Below are 19,510 nucleotides of genomic sequence, written 5' to 3' on the forward strand. Positions count from 1 at the left end.
AGGTCGCGCACTTGGGATAATTTTCGTGTCTTGATATCAAAATGGGTTTACTAGTTTGGTGGTTGGTTGTGTGTTAGTGTATCTCTGGGTCACAGGTTTGAATCCTTGTGAATACGTTTTCGTGAAATATTTTTATTTTCTTAAATATTAGGTTTGTTTTAAGTTTAAAAATGATTATATATTTTCTTTTAGTTTTTATTTTATTATTTTTAGTTTTAGTTTTATTTTTATTTTTTTCCCTTTTTATGTTCTCTTCTCTCTCACCATCGTTTTTATTTTATCTCTTTTTCTTTTTGCTTTCTTGTGACCTTTGAAAAGAAAAAAAAAGAGAGGAACGGTACTATTTATGATTTTCGAAAAGATTTGATTTCCTTGTCATCAAGTTGGTGTCTAGTCATTTTAATCACGAATCAGGTATGGGTTCTGAAACCGTACATTTTCTTTAGCGGATTGTTGATCCAATTCAGTGAAATTTGGTAATTTAGGCGTGTGTTCGAAAATTGGTTAATTACGATATTGTACTGTCATAGAAACTTGTTTGATTTGGTATGATTTTAAGTTATCGACAACTGGCAGGCGCTTCGGGAGCAAAAGCACATAATCTCGAGTTGTTTCGTGGTGGTTTTATGACCACACAGGCATGTGTCCCCATACGGGCGTCCACACTGTTGTATGCAATTGGGAACTAGGGTTTCCAGGTAAATTTTGGTGCCAAACGGTCGTGTGGCTAATTTGGGAATTTTAGTCGACGTTCACATAGTCGTGTCCTGTAAGTACACGGGTGTGTGCACTTGAAGAATAGGGTTTGGATGGTTTGGTACCACACGGCCTAGCCACATGACCATGTGGCTAATTTTTGGATTTAATGATTTGTTTTTATCTCATACGGGCGTGTGTTTTGGACACGCGGTCGTGTCTGGTGGGCGCACGGGCGTGTAAGACGGTCACAGGGCCGTGTTTGCCCTATACCTTGATTTTATCCATTTTGGACAGAAAGTTACATGGTCAGATCACACGGCCATGTTCTTAGGTCACATGGGCATGTGCCTTAATCACACGACCGTGTGTTTCCTTTCGCTCAGACATGTGCCTCTTTCACATAGGCATGAAGGCTTCCACACGGTCGTGTGGCTCTGGTTTGCAGATTTTAGTTCTGTGACATATATTAACTTGTTGGTGCTTCTAAGTGTTCCAACTCTCAGTTATGTCTTAGTAAAGTTGATAGAGACTTTGATGAGCTTGGATTCGTACGTCTGTGTGCAATTAGAGTGTGAATTTATCAGTTTGATTATGTGGTATGTGATGTTACTAGTAAATAGTACAAACATACTTGATCCCGAATCTGGTCGAATGAATATGTGCACCTCTGATTCTGTTTGACTGATGTGTGCCTGTCTGTGAGTTATTTACATTATTTATTTAAGTCTGTTAGTGATTTGTTAGCATACATACATTTGCATAAAACTCTGGGTTTGGTTGCGAACAGAAGGAAATTTGTTCTATTTTGGTAGTTTTAACTGCAACACGTCTGTATAGCGGTTTACCGCACAGTACGATACTTCTGGCAGCTTAGTTGCATATTGTTATTTACGTAGATTCATTCTACATACGTGGTGTGTAGGGTTGGATGGGTTTTTCGAGGTCCTATGTGGTGTGCATGGTTAGTTGAGCTTCTTATAGCTCATTTGTGGTGTGAATGAGGGACGGAGAGGTGTTTGGCTGGATAGGTGAGATTGTTCTTCTATTTGTGCATACATATCACATTTGATCTGTCAGTAGCATTGCGTGATTAATTGCTTAAAGGTTGTGTGCTCGATGTGTTCTATACCTATGTGTAATGAATGATAACTTTGTAATACGTCCAGCCATTTAACTGGTTTTTGAAATGGGTTGTTTCGTACACCGATTGAGTTCTTGTATAGTTAAGTAACTACTTTGAAACGTTGCTCTCGATTTTGTTTCCGCTATTGAAATGTTATTTGGAATTTTGTTTTGTAACTCTGTCATTAGTTACGTTTCGAATTCATACTGAGCTCGTGTAGCTCACCCCCTTAGTTTTCCTTTTTCAGGTACTTCTATTTTCTGTAGCTGGACCTGGTATGCAGAGGTCTCGGACAGTCACGGTTAAAAACAAGTTAACAGTTCTTCTTTTCACCCATTTGATATATAGTTTCGAACTGTAAGGTTTTATAAAAACTATGGTACTAGTTCTGTTTTGGATTTTTCTCGTAAATCTTACTTTGTTCATAAATTAAACTTACTATAATTTTTCTGATTGAAATCTAAATGATTAAATGTCTTTGGTTCAAAAAACAGAAAAATGTGTTTGTAATAGAATTTGAGATAATTTGTTTTGTAAAATTTTCCTATGATCACTTTAGTGTTCAATGTAACCTCTGGGATTCAGTCTAAACTTCTAGGTCGGGTTTTGGGGTGTTATAAACACATACATAGCAAAGTCATTGGTCAAAACAGTTGGATGAATTACTTTCGTAAAGAGTATACAATAAAGAGTTTTCAATCATGAAATTTTTTTCGACTGAATCTGTGATTAAGTAAATTGCAAATTATTGGAACGGTGCTTCTGATTATAATTGCAATTACTCAAGCCTAATTGTATATGTCTAATTGGTCCCTCTGCTAGCTCAACAAAAGTTCGACCGGACTATATTTGAATCAAAAGAAAATTCTGCTGCTTTAGAAATAATGTAATTGAGTCAATTTATTCGATGTGGAATTAAATTAGGCAGTCATGAGAATTATTCAACTAGAAAATTTGATTAAAGAATTTTTAAAAAAATTAATTTAAAAAATCTTAGTGATTTTTTAAATTAATTTTGATTAAGGAAAATTAAATTAATCAAATTAATTAAAATTAATATGATATTTTTAAAGATTAATTTTCAAGTTGCACAATTAGCTCAATGGGTACTTGAACTTGAAAATTGAACCTAAGATAAAAAATCAGGCCTGAGAACCCAAAATCAAGATTGAGACCCAAAACTAGTCGAAATGGGTTTGGTAGGTGCAACCAGGTCGACGGTCCAACCGGTAGTTGGATCGGACCGGTTAGGTCGTCACTGTCCCCGACCAAATCGACAGTAGTCGAACCAACTCGAGGTGCCGTGAAGGTGTCGAACCTACGGTGGCACCACTGGACACGACAGTGCCAATGGCAACGACAATGACATTCCAATTCTGGCAGTGGTTCTTCGAAGGTTGGTGTTGAAAAAATGGTTTTGGAAAACGTAGCGAAAAATAAATTTAGGGAAAAACTAGAGATTTAAATTTTTTCCAAAACAAGATCTTGGTTATCATATCTAAAGTAATAAACACTTAATCAAAACTGTGTGTAAATTTTCTCTCTACAACTTTCTCTTGAATTCAAGTGTGTGTAAATAATAACCCAATGCTCTCTTTATATAGGGAGAATTTAAAGAGTTCAACTATAATAAAACTTAATCACTTTAATATTAAATTAATATAATATTTATATATTAGATTAAATTTAATAATAAATCTTTTTAAAATAATAGATTTAATTTAATTTAATTTAATCACTTTAGTATTAAATTATAGAATGCTATTAAGATAAATATTAAATTAAATTTGATATTAAAATATTAAAATAATATTATTTTTGGAATAATTAATCTAAAATTAAATTCTCTGGTAGAGTCCTAGTAGGAGCGTAACACTTCCACTGCTCAACCACCGACGACCAACCATTGCCAGCCACCTGGACGCTGTCGTCGAAGCCATCGGCACCGTTGCGTCCAGTGATGTAAGTGCGACACCCTTACGGCACCTCGACCTGGTTCAACTGCTGCCCGTTCGGTCTTGGTCAATGACGACCTAGCCGGTCAAGTGTAGCCACCAGTTGGACCATAGGCTCGGTTTCACACACTGGGCCCATTTTGACTAGTTTTGGGTCTCGATTTTGGTTTTGGGTTCTCGGGCCTAATTTTCGATCTTAGGTCCAATTTTCAAGTTCAGTTACTCATTAGGTCAATTGTCTGACATGAAAATTAAGTTTCAAAAATATCATATTAATTTTAATTGTAACACCCCTAACCCGTATCTATTGCCAAAATAGGGTTACAAAGTATTATAGGACAATGAAATAGTAAATCATTCAAATCATACATTAATACAAACATAATCAAATTGCTTAGAACTTAAGAAACTCAAATACTAACCAAAATACAAAATCAAAATGACATTAATCGGGTCAAAAACACATCAAAACCAACCTAATATGTGCCTAACCAATGTAACCTCATTGGTACCACAATTATATACTACTTAATCTCAAAATACATATTAATTCAATTTATCAACTCATTCAAGTAATACCAAATCAAAATATTTAACAAAATTACCACAACCACAACAAATCAAATATATATAACCATACATACTAGCATAACAACTATACATCATTCTCATACCATTTTCAAATTGGTTATTTGCATAAAATATCATTCATCACATTTACACAAGACAAACATTAACCAAAATAGCACAAGAGCCTATACATGCCATATAATCCGAATTAAACGTTTCAAAAACTACTGAGATAAGCTGGATAGTGTGACTTGAGTGTCGATCCGATCGTCCAACCTTTCGAAAATCTACAACAACATTAAACTACACAAGTAAGCTTCATGAAGCTTAGTAAGTTCGACAAGTTAAATGAAAATCTTACCAAACTATCTATAATAAATCAAACAATAAAAAAAATCATCCAAGTAAACTCCCTGTCATTCACAACTTCAATCAATAAATACATTTCTATTCAAATCAATAGAAAAATAAATAACATATCTTCCAATTTCGTTAAATAAATCACCTTACCGAGATTTTTCCATTCGAAGAACGACTTATGGGTAAGAGTACATCGTCAACAGAAGCTCAGAATAGTTGGTCCTCCCAAATACACCAATAGAAGCTCAAAAGCTTAGTAGAAGCTCATAAGAGCTGAACAGAAGTTCCTAAGAGCTTATCCAACCAATCACGCCAAACAGAAAGTAAAACATGAGAATTAGCAAAAAATGCTAAACTCCAGTTTACTTGGGTAAAATACCGATATCTCCCTCCAATACTATTTCCACTCCAAACCTCTATCGTACACCAAATCACGAATATACTCAAATTCCGCGTTCGATTCAAACCGAATAGTCAATTCAATATTATAATTCAAACAATAATTCATTTCCAAAAATAGAATATATTTATGATACCAATAATAAATTTATCAAAATGTTAAATTTTAATCATACGAACTTACCTGGACTGAATTGTAGTAGTTGTAGAAGTTCAGATATTATTACAGTATTTTTCCTTTTCCACAAATATCTACGGGATCTTGATCTAAAATATAAAATTACTCATTATTAGCATATATTTCATTTCCAATCCATTTTACAATTAATACCCTTTTATTTTTTGAATTTATGCAATTACCCCAAAGTAACCGTAGTTAAATTTCACAAAACAAGTTCTCAAATTAAATCGGAATATTTGACCGTTTAAAACCCAGTATGTAAAGTTACAATTAAGAAAAACATATAACCCAGTTTAAATAACGCATAGGAATCAAAACGGACATTGTACCAAAGCTTTTAAAAAAACTCTTACATTCCAAAAATCGTTTAACCACATATAACTGTAAATATAAACCGATAATCTTTTATTTCGATCGAGAATGTCTGAGACCTCCGCACACCGAGTTCATCGTCAGAGTTCAAGAAAGGTACCTAAAAATAAAAACTAAGAGGGAGTGAGCTACTAGAGCTCAATGTGAGATCGAAACCAGTCTAAAACAGAGAAATAATTCAAAACAGTAACACAATAGATTTTTCAGTTACTCACAGAGTCAGAACGCACACTTGGGACTAATGTCCCAACAAAGTATAACAAATAGATCACATTAAATTCACACAAAAACTCAGCAAAAGTGCCGTGCAAACAACAGAATACATACAACAAATCTAGCAGTCTGATAACCATAACCCACCCATCCAACCAATACACCTCTCTGTCCCCCCGATTACACCTTATAAGAGCTGTTAAAGCTCATCAACCAATTGCACCAATTAGGACCTCGGAAGGCCCATCTAACCCTATACACCGATAAAGTCATCCCGGGTTACCCGGCAACAATGACTTGCCATCCCGAATTGCCCGGCAACGATGGCTTATCAATACGCAATTCAACTGCCAAATTAGTAAAGGTACGCAGCGAAGCTGACATACGTATAATACAGTGCAATGCGGTAATCCGCTGTATAGTCATGTTGTAGTTAAACTGCCAGATCAGATAATAGTGCGTAGTAGAGCTGACACACGTACGGTACAGTGCGATAAATTGCTATATGTATTAGTTGCAGAAGAGCTTCCAAATCAGAACAGATACAGTCTTCCTTCTCTTACAACCCAACCCAAAATATTTTATGCAAATGCATGAATGCACTCAAGCTAATAGAACAAATACACATTAACAGTCAGTCAGTCAGAACAATTACGTAGCACACTCTTCAGACTAGATTCAAAATCATACATCACACATAACCATCACAGATATAGAGTCTTGAACACCCTCACTAAACTTAGCTAAGGGTCGGAACACTCACAAGTACATATTCAGATCAGAAGTGCATACAAAACCAATACAAGTGACTTAAGACCATGCGCCCATGTGCTCTGGCTGTGTGGTAAAGCCTAGGCCATGTGGGAGATCAAAAGCCCGTGTGAGGAGGGGCACATGACTGTGTGACAGAGGCACACACCCGTGTGAAGAAAGAGACATGACCGTGTGACTAAGGCACACACCCGTATGGACCAGGGACATGGCCGTGAGGGCAAGCCGTGTAACTCTCTATCCATTTGTACTAAATTCAAGTACAGGGCTGACACGGCCATATGAGGGTTTCACACGCTCGTGTGCCCCACTAGACACGGTCGTATGGTACCAAATCTCTCAAACCATAATCTCCCAATCTCACATGCCCATGTGCTCGAGGGACACGACAGTGTGAGAAACGATAAAATCCCCAAGTCGGCCACACGGCCGTGTGTCACCCAATTCAGCCTGAAAACTCTAATTCCCAAAAGCACACGATCGTGTGAACTGTCACACGCCTGTGTGGAAATCCCAGTGGCCACAAAACCACCTTAAATCAGCCTTGAAAACGAGCTTTTCCTCCCTCAATACTCCGTAACCTCCATTAAATCAGACACATACAATCATAAACCAAATTCAATGCATTCTAATATCAAAACGACGCTACGATTACACCATTATTGAAACCCACATGCGAATTTTCCAATCCCACCACATTTCGACTCCAAATTAAACAATTCACAACAAAGCTGAAGAGTTTCGTTCCCACACCTGACTGGTGATCGAAGACGTTCGGATGTTGATTCAACGACCAGTAAATCGAATCCCTTCAATAAATAACCACCATCGTTTTCCAAAGGGAAGAGAGTAAAAACCAATAGAAGAAAAAAAAATAAAAATAAAAATAAAAATAAAAGACCAACAGAAGAGGAGAACATCCCCAAACAAAAACAAAAAATAAAACTAAACAGTTAAATATTTTACTTAAAACAGAACCAAAATAAAATGTTACTACAAATGCAAACACAGAAACTTAAACCTAAAACCTTGAGATTAACTACGCACACCGAAACCACCGGACCAGTAGGCTCATTCTTACACTTAGACGCGAAACTCTACACAATAGCACACTCTTGCCTCTAACCCTAACCACAGAACCTAAAACTTCTAGCCCCAAAATTTGAGGCATTACAAATCCACACAATGTCAATGAAATGATATCATTAACTCTTTAATTGAGATACAAATTCCATTGTTGCTAGTAAAGCTATACCATATACAAGTCATGTACCTAATATATAGGCTATGGGCTCAATCATCTTTAGAGTATAAGCCTCCACTTATATAAAAGCACATGAGTTGCCTATGTATGGTCAGTGACTAACTCAGGATTTAGGTAAATCGCACCATTAACGTTATAAGTGAATTAATTCACAAACATATTCAAAATTAATTTATCTTGGGTCCAGTCCAATGTATCATTCTATCAATGAATACATCTATGTCTTTACTCGTGGAGTCAACTGCTCCAACTATCAAGACTAGTCATCTTCCAAATAGAAATTGTAGACGATATAATAATCCTTATCAGTATTTAAATAAAATGGTCACTTTGATTCTTTTACAGGATTATGGACTCATTTAGATTATCTACAGAAGTAAGGTGTCTTTCACGCAATGTAAACGTTCTTTAAAATGTCACTTATTTTCAGTTTGAACTTTAGACAATCAATAAATTAATATTTACTTGTCACAATTTCGCTATGTATGCAAAATATAAAAGACATAATAGTGAAATATGAAATTAATTTTATTTATTAATCATTCAAATAAATAGAAAACATTTACATGTTTACTACAATATTAACACATTTCCCAACAGTTGAATAGTGAAAGATTTACACTCCTATTGAGATTCTACCTAATAATTTTGATTTTAGATTAACTATTTAAAAAAATAATATTATTTTAATAAATTTAATATTTAAGTTAATTTAATACGTATATTTATAGTATTTTATTAATTTAATATTAAAATGGTTATTTTAATATTAAATTCAAGTTAATATTTATCCTATATATAAATACTCTATTAATTTAAAAAGATTTAATATTAAATTTAATCTAATATTTATCTTGATATGTATTATATTAATTTAATATTAAAATAATTAAGTTTAATCATAGTTGAACTTTCTAAACTCTCTTATATAAAAACAGTTTTAGGTTATTATTTCACACACACACTTGAATTTAAGAGAAAATTGTAGATAGAAAATTCTCTAAATAAATTATTTAAAAAAATTTCTAAAGATATTTTTCATATTTATAACTTGACCCTAAAGTTTAAAGAAATTGTAAAATTACCCTACTAGTAATTTTTGTGATTTTTTTATTTAGAGTGAGTTTACACTTGGTAGGCGTGAGCTTGAGAATAGTAGATAAGATTACTTAGTCGAAGCGTTCATCCTAGACGAATCGCGAAGGTAAAATTTTGATTAAATGTTTATTACTTTAGATAATATAACCAAGTTTTTTTTTTGGAAAAAAAATTAGAACTTTGATTTTTCCTGAAATATATTTTTCACTGCGTTTTCCAAACTCATTTTTCTAACAAGGTGTCCCATCGAGGTAATTAGCACCGTATTTGTTTACTACCCACAAATTCTCCAATATTTCATGGAATCAATGTTGGATTAAATTGTACCATGTCAAAGAAAATAAAGAATATATACATAAATGCTTCAATGTATATGTTAAAGAATAATATAGAAAATAATATTTACTATGTAACCATGTTAATAACATATTGTTGTTTCTCATCTTTTTGGACTTGACACATTTATTTTTTCCTGATATGACATATACAATACTTATGGTGTGCTTGATCACATAGGCTTTCACGTCGATCAATCGCAATATGTATTCTGAGTGCCCTATCAGAAATGATGCATATATCAGATTGCGACACAACATACCTCCTCAAGTTAGTCAAAAAGCCTTAGGCATCCATTGTTTCTTGTTAAACAATTGCAAAAACTATTGGCAGGATTTTTCGATTACTGTCCTATGCAACAACCAACAACAAGCGATGCCCAAGTCTCTGGTACATGAATGTACCATCAATTTGGACATGTGGCTTATAGTATCGAAATGCTTCAATGCATGGCTTGAATGTCTAAAAAAGACGATGGAAAATTCTTTTTCCTTGGAGCATTCGATTTTCATGATACACAAATTTTGTTTGCAAATCAATGACAATACCTTGGACATATTGATTCAGTACCTTTAACCACTGCCACAAATCATTATATGATTTAATCCCACCTGTTATGCATTTTTTTCATTGACCTCTGTTTTGCAACACATGTCTTGTAGTACAAAATGGTGTAATCGTAATCAGCACGAGAATCCGAGGATTCACTTTCACCATGAGATAAGGTCAAAATCCAATTTTGGATTATCATGTGGCATACCTATAACGACACAAGTACGTGGAGCATAATATTTCTTTATTGTCCAGAATCTCGTTTTCTTTCTCACCGATGCCATGATTTTCCAAGGATATCTATTGCCACGCATTGCACAGTTTGCCTTATATTTTTCAGCATGGAAATTGACCTCATGTCTTATGTTATACCACTTCACTATAGCAGCAACAACATCTTTGGAGGAAAGCTCCATTCCAACTTGTAAATCATTGAAATTTGTAAAAACACTCGCATGGCCCAGTCTTCTCTGAGGAAGTTTTGGAAATTTTAACCTATCTTGAGCATAAATGTCAGTATTAAGCATGTGAGGTGGAGGTTCATACACCATAAAATCTAGTTGGGTTCTTCCAACATTTTTCGGACTCACTGTCAGAATCACTCCCCTCTGGTTCAGCAGGAACAACCTTTAGTTTAGAAAATAAAGCAATTTGTAAACTATCAGGCTTGAACTCCCGGATTAGATCATCATCAATTTCAACTTCCTCTTCGTTATCAACCCCAGTTATGGCTCCATGTACTGGATAAGATGTCCCTTCATTGATGCAGGTTGTAGAGAGAACATCATTCGTTCTCATTAGCCCTACATTAAAACCAATATTACTTATGGATTGCCCACACGTGTAACTTGATGACATACCCGCAAAGTATTTCCAACATAGGACAAAATTCTCCAACTCAATCAACATAGATTATATCTATACTATTAAGCTATACTATTATTTAAGCACTTGATTGAGTTGGTGTCACCTTCAACCGGATCACCTACTCGATTAGAGAAATTACAGAAATACTCTTCCGTAATTAAAACAAATTATATTATCCGAGGATACTTTTATCTTTCATTTAAAAATAAAAATAAAAATATGCATATGGTGATGTTTGAACCCAAAATAGTTGCATTAGTAAATCTTTAATTTACCACCCAGTTAAAACTTTATTTTGATATTGTTATACATTTTAATTTTATTATATTATGCACACTTTATTACTTTCATTAATTGTGGTATATATAAACTTATTTACTAATGATGTATTTGATTGAGTTTGTGCCACAAGTTAATTTGGCATTGATTCGAGATTGATGACAATATAAAGATAAATAATTTAATCTAATTTTTTAAAATTGTAATATCGTACATATTTCATGTGTTATTATTAATTAGTTTTAAGTCATACATTCTATTATTTATTATATGTTATTTTTAAATATATATTTATATTTTATATTTGTAACTTCTATATTAATAAAATTTCTAATAATATTTAAATATTAATTGAAGAAGACTGTAGCCACCTACTTCATGGCCATCAAAATTAAAATTGAATCCTAACATTAATTTCCTGTATACACGCTTTTCTCAAAAATCAAACTAAAGTTGTTTGATGAGTGGGGAAATATTTGGTATATTATTAATAGAAATTTTAAATTCTATTTTATAGAATATAGTAAAAGTTTTAAAAATATTTTTTTTAAAAAAGGGAAACACTTCACTAAATAAAATTATTTGTAAAATAAATAAAAATTTATTGTCATTAAACTGTTTTCATATATAAAGATTGAAAATATTAAAAATAAGTAATAAAATTTAAATTGAAGCGGAAGAGAGTAAAGTAAGGCAAGATAGATATATTCAATATTCAATTCAAAATTATGTATGTATAATAGAGAAGAGGGCATGATGAGTATTCACTTCCATTACCATGTTCAAGTAAAATATTCATTGACCTGTTTTTAGTAAAAGTCAAAAGAATTTGGTAATTGTTAAAAAGTGAAAGTGGGGCTGTGAATCCCATCTCAAACAGATAATGTATTTACTTTTGGGTATAAGAATGGACCCTAAACACATTAATATCACAGAGATGCTGTCCCATTTTAATGGCAAACAAATTAATTACAGTGTTTTTACTTCCTATTATTAAATTCTGTAGTTATTATGTTCCAAAAAAATATTAATTTCTGTAGTTATACTCTACCTGAAATTTTGTCCTCAACTAATAAATAAATACTACTAAAAATAATTTATTTAAATTTTTAATTAAATTATTGTCATGAATTAATCAAACATCATTTCAATTAAGAAATAATTAAAAGTTTTGGTTTACGAAATAACAAATATGGATATGATTCTATATTTTTATAAGTAAATTTTAAGCCTAGCTTCATCATAACCAAATCTATATAATTTTACTATAAATATATTTTTATATATATATATTTTTTCAATATATCACTAGCTCATCATCATCTAATCATATATACAATAGCTTTTAAATTTGCCTTTCCTATATTTTCTTTTTTCTTTTTTAGAAAACAGCAATCCTCGTATTTTATAGAAAAAAATTTCCACTCTCTTAACCTCTAAAAGAATAATATATCCTTATTTAATAAATTGAAAAATTAAGTGTTAAAATTTAAAATTTTAATTTAATTTTTTTTGTATATTACTTAATATTAAAAAATATAAAAATGTTAAACAAATAAAAAAAATTCCACATTGTCATAAGTAGATTATTCACACATTTTCATTGATGAAAAAAATCTATAATTTTTTATTAAAAATCATTAAATATGTTTTAAAAAATTAAATCATTGAAAATATTAATTTTTAGTTGATTTAACTTTTTCGATAAATTAACAAACAAGCCCTCAATTTTTAAGATTGTTGATATAATATATATTTTTTTAATTTTAAACTTGTACAAAATAAATTTAAGATAAAAATACTATGGAGGCCCTTATAGTAGTAATCAAATTGTATTTTATCCATTTTTTATTGAAAAAAAAGAGTAAATTAGTTCTTATACATTAGATCAAAGAGCAAAAGTCCTTTTATTAAAATTTTTATTCATTTCTACAATTAAAATTAGTGCGCCTAAAAGAATAATTAGAAAGTTACTTGTGGTGTATTGTGTTTACCTCATTTTGATAGACATAGACCAAAGTTTTTAACAGTAGAAACAGATGAATTTTTTAATAAAATTATGCAAAGTTTAACTCCCTTGGACTCTTATCTTGTAGATAGGCTTTGATCTCGACCATCGATATAATTTAAATTATACCGTTGGATTTGGGGAACCCAACTATAAATAGAGGATTTCTCCTTCATTTTTAATCACTCAGATGTATTCTTTTAAAGTAATAGAAACACTTTGAGGGCATTTACTCAAACACTTGGTCTGTGTAGTTTTCTTGTGAATTTTTTGTTCACTTTTTGCTTCTTCATTTTGAGTTTACTTCCACTTTATTTCGGTACATTAGAGAATTTCTTTTGTGAATTCTTATATTTCAAGAGTTAGGCTAACTTAGGTGGATTTAAAGCAAATGTATGCCAAACTAAAGTTCTACCATTGTGACACTTCAACGCGCTCAAACCCACGTCCTTTTGCACTGAAAGCAATGTTGTTGCTAATCAAACTAAAACTCAGTCAACCACATGATAAATTTAAATCAAAATGGAAGAAAACTAACATATGATCTACATTTAAAATGCGACAACTTAAAACTTCATTGACAATTATAATCGAGTGTTAAAATTCCAAAAAAACTTCATTGACAATTATAGTCAAGGGAGGGACCCACTTACACCAATGCAAAACTTAAATTATTTTACACAATTTCGTAACTTTTTATACAATCAATTTTTAATGATCCAACCATTGAATTTATTATGATAAGTTTACTTGTCATTCATGTAAATTTTTGAATCGAACCTATATTTCTATCATATTGATAAAAAAATATTGTCTATATTGATATATATTTAACGATTGATTTTTTATTTACATAGAATAAATAGTTAGAATTTTTTAATTTAGCATAGGGATCGAAATTGAAATATGATAAGTTTTATATAATCTAAAAAGTAGAGACACCATAATTTAAATTTAACCATTATTGTTAATAATGTAAAAGAAAAAGAAAGAACATGTGTAAAAAACAGAGGGACTATAATTGAAATTTAACCATTATTGTTGATAATGTTAAAAGAAAAAAAGAAAAAAAAAAGGGGATAGGTGTCTAAGGGCATTAGGGCCTTCCTTTTAATAATGTAGATTATACCAAAATCATGGTCCAACAACATGAAAAAATAAAATTAGATATCATAAGTAGGTGATAACTGTTTTTTTCAATCATAATCATATTTAAAATATTATTTAGTAATAATTGCATTATATGAATTTTTATTTGGGTTAGAGTTCTTTACTGTTGTATTTTTTTATTTCATAAATAATCTTTATATTTGTATATGAAATTTATTAATTACAGATTTTTGTCAAGAAGTAAAAGGTAATCAATTATACAATTATTACATCTGAAAATAATTGTCAGGAAAGGTAAAGTGAAAAGATCAATGATTGATTACTGACAAACAGAACACAATTTTAATAAGTGGGGAAGGTCGCTAACCTAATTAAGATGGTTGGATTTGATTCCTTCAAAGTTACATCTGTGAAGTCCCACACTGTTTCCAGAGTTTTCTATTGGCATCTGACAATAAAAGCCATTTGGTAAATTTTAATGGCGGAATTTAATAAAGATGTGATTTAAAAAGAATATTTAGAATTTTAGGTTATTTTTGAGATATTTAAAGCAATAAGTCGATTTTAAAAAGATAAGTATTACGTGATGCGTTTTCACTGACGTACAATGAAAATATGTTCTATAGTGTGTGCTTTCTAATTTAATACATTAATTAGATTGTTAAATATTATTAATGATTTTATTTTTCAGTCTTGGGTTTGATTTCTCTTCTATTAATATTTCTATTTTTATTTCATTTGTTTTAAGTTTTACTTTTATTTTTAATTACTGTCTTTAACACATTAACTTCTTTGCTTAATTAATAGTGATTTTAGTTCAATTTCTCTTTTAAACACATTTGTATTTTTTATTTCATGTTGTTTGAAGTTTTTTTATTTTTAATTAATGTTTTTAATTAATAAATATATTGTTTTCAAGTTTTTTTATTTTTAATTCATCCTTTTAATTAATAACTCTTTTATTTATAAAACCAAATAATTATTGCTAATTATATAAAAATATTTTTTTTATAAAATTGATATTTATTATCATGTTAAAAATATTTTTTAAATAGGTACCGCCAATTACAAAGGAGATACCAATATTTTTTTTAATAGTATTTTTGGTGTCACCAATGACAACAGTAGCACCGGTGTCAGAAAAAGTTTGAATTTTTTTGTGGTGCCGTTGACATTGGTGATAACTATAAAAAAATATTTATTTTTGGCAAATACAATTATTTTAAACAAGTGGGTATACTTGTACTTATAATAGTGTCGTCAATGTCAACGCTAGCATCCAAATAAATCATTTTTAATTCTAAGGGGCCAATTATTGGGTGATTATGATGGATGGTATCACCAATGGCAACAATAACATTTAGATTTACTGTTCAAAATAGATCATTTATATACAAAATTTTCGAAATGAACATTATCATAAATAATAAAAACTTTTGGGTATTTTTTAAAAAAACCCAATGTGATCATATTTATTCTAAAAAGAATAGTGGAAAACTTTGTGGATATAATAAGTTTAATATTCATATAAAATAAAGCAATATTAACGGAAGAGTCAAACTAACTTTTTTTTATTACTCCATCCACTCGTATAAATGAGAAAATATTTGATACATTATGAGAGTAATTTTTAGACTTAACAAATATAATTAAATGAATGATAAGTATCTTACAATAATATAATAAAATATTTTAAAAAATACATAATAATTTTTTAAAATTAGTTATAAAATAAAATAAAAATACACCACTAATTTATTAAATACTAATCGAAAAGAAAAAAAATATTGGAGGTGATTAAATACAGCATAATACTTTTTTAAAATATTAAAAATATGATTCCACAATTAAATTAATTGGTGATATTAATTCCATCAATCAATCCATTTAATCATGATAAGTTGATCTTGAATTATCCTTGTCGAAAAAAACAAAAAAAGCAAAGTTGAAAGAAGACAAGGCAAGTACTACGCATGCTAGTGTAATATAATGGGCAAGAGACGGCCCAGATTCACAAAATATTCCTCCGACTAGTGATTTCATACGAATGAACCTAAAAACCAGTGGCTCTGCAGTTTAGTTTAGGCCCAGTAATGACGTGGTTAATTATAGTTTTCATAATCTGTTAATGGCGGTTTTGTGGAGTGAAGTGATGAATTAAACAATTGAATTACATTCTTATCGTATAAGATGAACGTACATTTCTATTTTTTAAACTAATTAAAATATTCATTGGATACAATTATTAGGTATCCATGTTTGAAAATGTCCAATTAACTCATCCTCATCCTTTTACTCTTCCCAATGTTTGAATCGGTGATGACTCATCATTCCCGCAACTAGATGAATAACCGTACTTGCTTTCTTTTGCCTTTTTCATACCATTGCTTTCCATTTTCACCATTTTTTTACTGTTTTTTTTTAAATTTAAAATAATAATATTTATACACACTTTAAATTAAAATAATACAATGAATGGATTCAAATTTATTTATATAAAAAAAAAAGTCAATAATCTATAATGAAAAATGAACAATGTTTCAAAGTTATTTTAGCTGACCAATTCACACCAAAATTAAAATAAAAATAAAATTGTTTCATAAGTCGTATTATTATAATATAAAATATATTGTCAAATTGCTTAACAATGCCACACAGTGTATATTGATTATTGTGTTGGAGGAGACCTTTCTCTTTTCAACAGCTTGTAGTGTGAAAGATAAGACTCAATAAGATAATATATACACACTAACCATTGTTTAACAAATATATGTTGAATCACACAAGGTTTTTAGAATTTGACTACTAAAGTTTTTAAGTTTTATTATTATTATAGATTTTGATTTTATGTTATATTTTGTGGGTAATTTAAATTATTTAATTTTTATTTTATAATTATTTAAATATATACTTATAATTATGTTAATTTATAATATATATGTTGAAATTATCTCTAGTACGAGGTTTTGTGTTTCACTTGATATATAATTTTGTGAGAAAAATCCAGTCAATAAATCATAACCTAAATTCATATCCGATGGCTAAGTGGTAGATTGAAAATGAGAGAGAGAAGAGGGTAACAATAGGAACATTAATGAAGCATATATGTGATGCTATGCGATTGGATATATCCCAAAAGCAATACAAGTCTTTTAGTAATTCGTAACAGAGGTACAATGAACCAAGCAGAAGAAGTCAAATAGAAAGAGAAAGGCACGTGTTGTCCACGTTCCTGTGAGGTTGTCAGCTGATTATTATACGAGGTTCATGTCTTAAAAAGCCTACAAACAGAGTCAAGTCATCAGCCAATCACACATTTCATTTCAGACCCCCAGTCTAATAACGACAAAAATCCTTCAAAGTTAAAAGCCTTAGCCTTCTCTTTGTAAACATTTCAAACGCCCTTCTTTCCCTCTGCCTTTCCCTCCTCCCTAGTATCCTTATCCATTTATTTTAGCTTTAATTAACTTAATACATTCCTCCTTTTTTTCTCTCCCATTAACTTGATTTCTTGTTTGGATTAGAAGGAACTAAATGGAAAGAAACACCAGTTCCAAGTCTGACCTTCCTCCTGGTTTCAGATTCCACCCTACAGATGAAGAATTAATCATGTTTTACCTCAAAAACCAGGCCAAATCAAAGCCATGCCCTGTTTCAATAATCCCAGAAGTTGATATTTACAAATTTGATCCATGGCAACTGCCTGGTTAGTTTTTCTCTTTATTAATATTATCACCCAAATTAATATAATTTATGTTCCACGCACGTTGATGCTAAGCTGAATTTATACGGTTGGTTTTTGTGTAGACAAAGCAGAGTTCGGTGAAAATGAATGGTATTTTTTCAGCCCTCGAGATCGAAAGTACCCGAATGGGGTTCGTCCGAATAGGGCCACTGTTTCAGGGTACTGGAAGGCTACTGGTACGGATAAAGCTATACACAGTGGTTCTAAATACGTTGGGGTGAAGAAAGCTCTTGTTTTCTACAATGGCAGACCACCAAAGGGTGTCAAAACTAATTGGATTATGCATGAATATAGATTAAGCGATTCGCATAAACAAATCAAGAAACATAATGGATCCATGAGAGTAAGATTTGTTGTTTTTGGTATTTTGGTTTATGATCATCAACTGTTTGATCATATTGTTGTGCGAATTGTCCAACTAATGACTTCTGTGTGTGTTTTTTCCCTTTTCAGTTGGATGATTGGGTACTGTGTAGGATTTACAAGAAGAAGAATTCAGCTGAGAAAATTTTGGATCACAAAGTTGAAGAATCAAATACCCAAATTGATAGGGTAGGGTATTCAAATGATGATAGTGAAAGTCAAGAATTATTGAAATTCCCAAAAACAGGCTCATATTCTCGTTTGTTGGAGTTGGATTACATGGGTCCAGTTTCCCATCTTTTAAATGAAAATACATACATTTCGAGCTTTGATTTCCCTAACACCATAGCTAATATAGGAATTGAAGATGTTGAGAAGCTACAGCTTGGGGACATACCTTACAATTACAGTACTGAGTCAGGGAATTTTCAAGTGAATCAGAATGGGATCTTAATGAATCCCATGGTATATCAATTTCAGTAATATTGGTTCATTACATTAGTTTTTCACCTTCGCCAAATATTGGATTGTCTATAAATGTAAAAAAATGGATCACCTTTATCCGTTCAAAAAATTTGTGAAAAAAACTACTGTTTCATGATACATTATACATTTAGATGGTTTTAACTTCTTTTATTTGCATCCATCTCTTTCAAGAACTATAAATATGAAGGCTTTAATTTCGCAAAAGATAAGAAAAAAGAAAAAAAAAAAAAAGAAAACCTAAAGACTTTTGTCTTAAATTCAACCTAAAGACTTCAAGAAATATTCCTAGCATATGCTAATGAAAATACAATAATCCATTTGTTATTTGCTTCTTATTTATCCTAAATAAGCTCTCCTACCCCCCCCCCACCAAAAAAAAAATGGTTAGGGTGGCATATAGATGCTTGAGGAAAAAATTAATTAAAAAAATTAAAACACGAGTTTAATTTAGTTAATTCATACAAATTTTTTAAACCCGTAAATCACAACATTTATAATCCATTTAGTTCTACCTAAACTGATTCAACATAAAAACTTTATTACCAAAAATAAATTTCAACATAGATCATGGATATTTATATCAGAGGCGGGAAGTGTGAAGACGACAAACATAAAAGAACAAATGGAACCAAGATTGGTACAACGATAATGGATAGCTACGCCATCACTTATCCAAAAGAGAAACTAAATAATTGGGGGGAATCGAGATGGTCAAAAGGACCTTTGTGGGAAAGCAGCGAGAGTAGTGGATGATTGCGT

General features: G+C 31.0%; 1 protein-coding gene across 1 annotated transcript; it reads left to right on the forward strand.

Moving 5' to 3' along the window:
• Positions 1–17,500: 17,500 nt before the first annotated feature.
• Positions 17,501–18,868, forward strand: LOC107918768 (NAC transcription factor 29). The gene is made up of 3 exons (XM_016848351.2): positions 17,501–17,863; positions 17,965–18,245; positions 18,356–18,868. The coding sequence occupies exons 1-3, from the start codon at positions 17,692–17,694 to the stop codon at positions 18,746–18,748; spliced, it is 846 nt and encodes a 281-aa protein (XP_016703840.1). The 5' UTR covers positions 17,501–17,691; the 3' UTR covers positions 18,749–18,868.
• The last annotated feature ends 642 nt before the right edge of the window (positions 18,869–19,510 follow it).

This window comes from Gossypium hirsutum, chromosome A12, assembly GCF_007990345.1.
Source record: "Gossypium hirsutum isolate 1008001.06 chromosome A12, Gossypium_hirsutum_v2.1, whole genome shotgun sequence".
Lineage (NCBI taxonomy): Eukaryota > Viridiplantae > Streptophyta > Magnoliopsida > Malvales > Malvaceae > Gossypium > Gossypium hirsutum.

What these genes read in the sequence shown, in the direction of transcription:
- LOC107918768 (XM_016848351.2), top strand. Translation starts at nt 17,692, where the DNA reads ATGGAAAGAAACACCAGTTCCAAGTCTGACCTTCCTCCTGGTTTCAGA. An exon ending in TGATCCATGGCAACTGCCTG is followed by an intron (nt 17,864 to 17,964) that starts GTTAGTTTTTCT and finishes GTTTTTGTGTAG; the next exon opens with ACAAAGCAGAGTTCGGTGAA. An exon ending in AACATAATGGATCCATGAGA is followed by an intron (nt 18,246 to 18,355) that starts GTAAGATTTGTT and finishes TTCCCTTTTCAG; the next exon opens with TTGGATGATTGGGTACTGTG.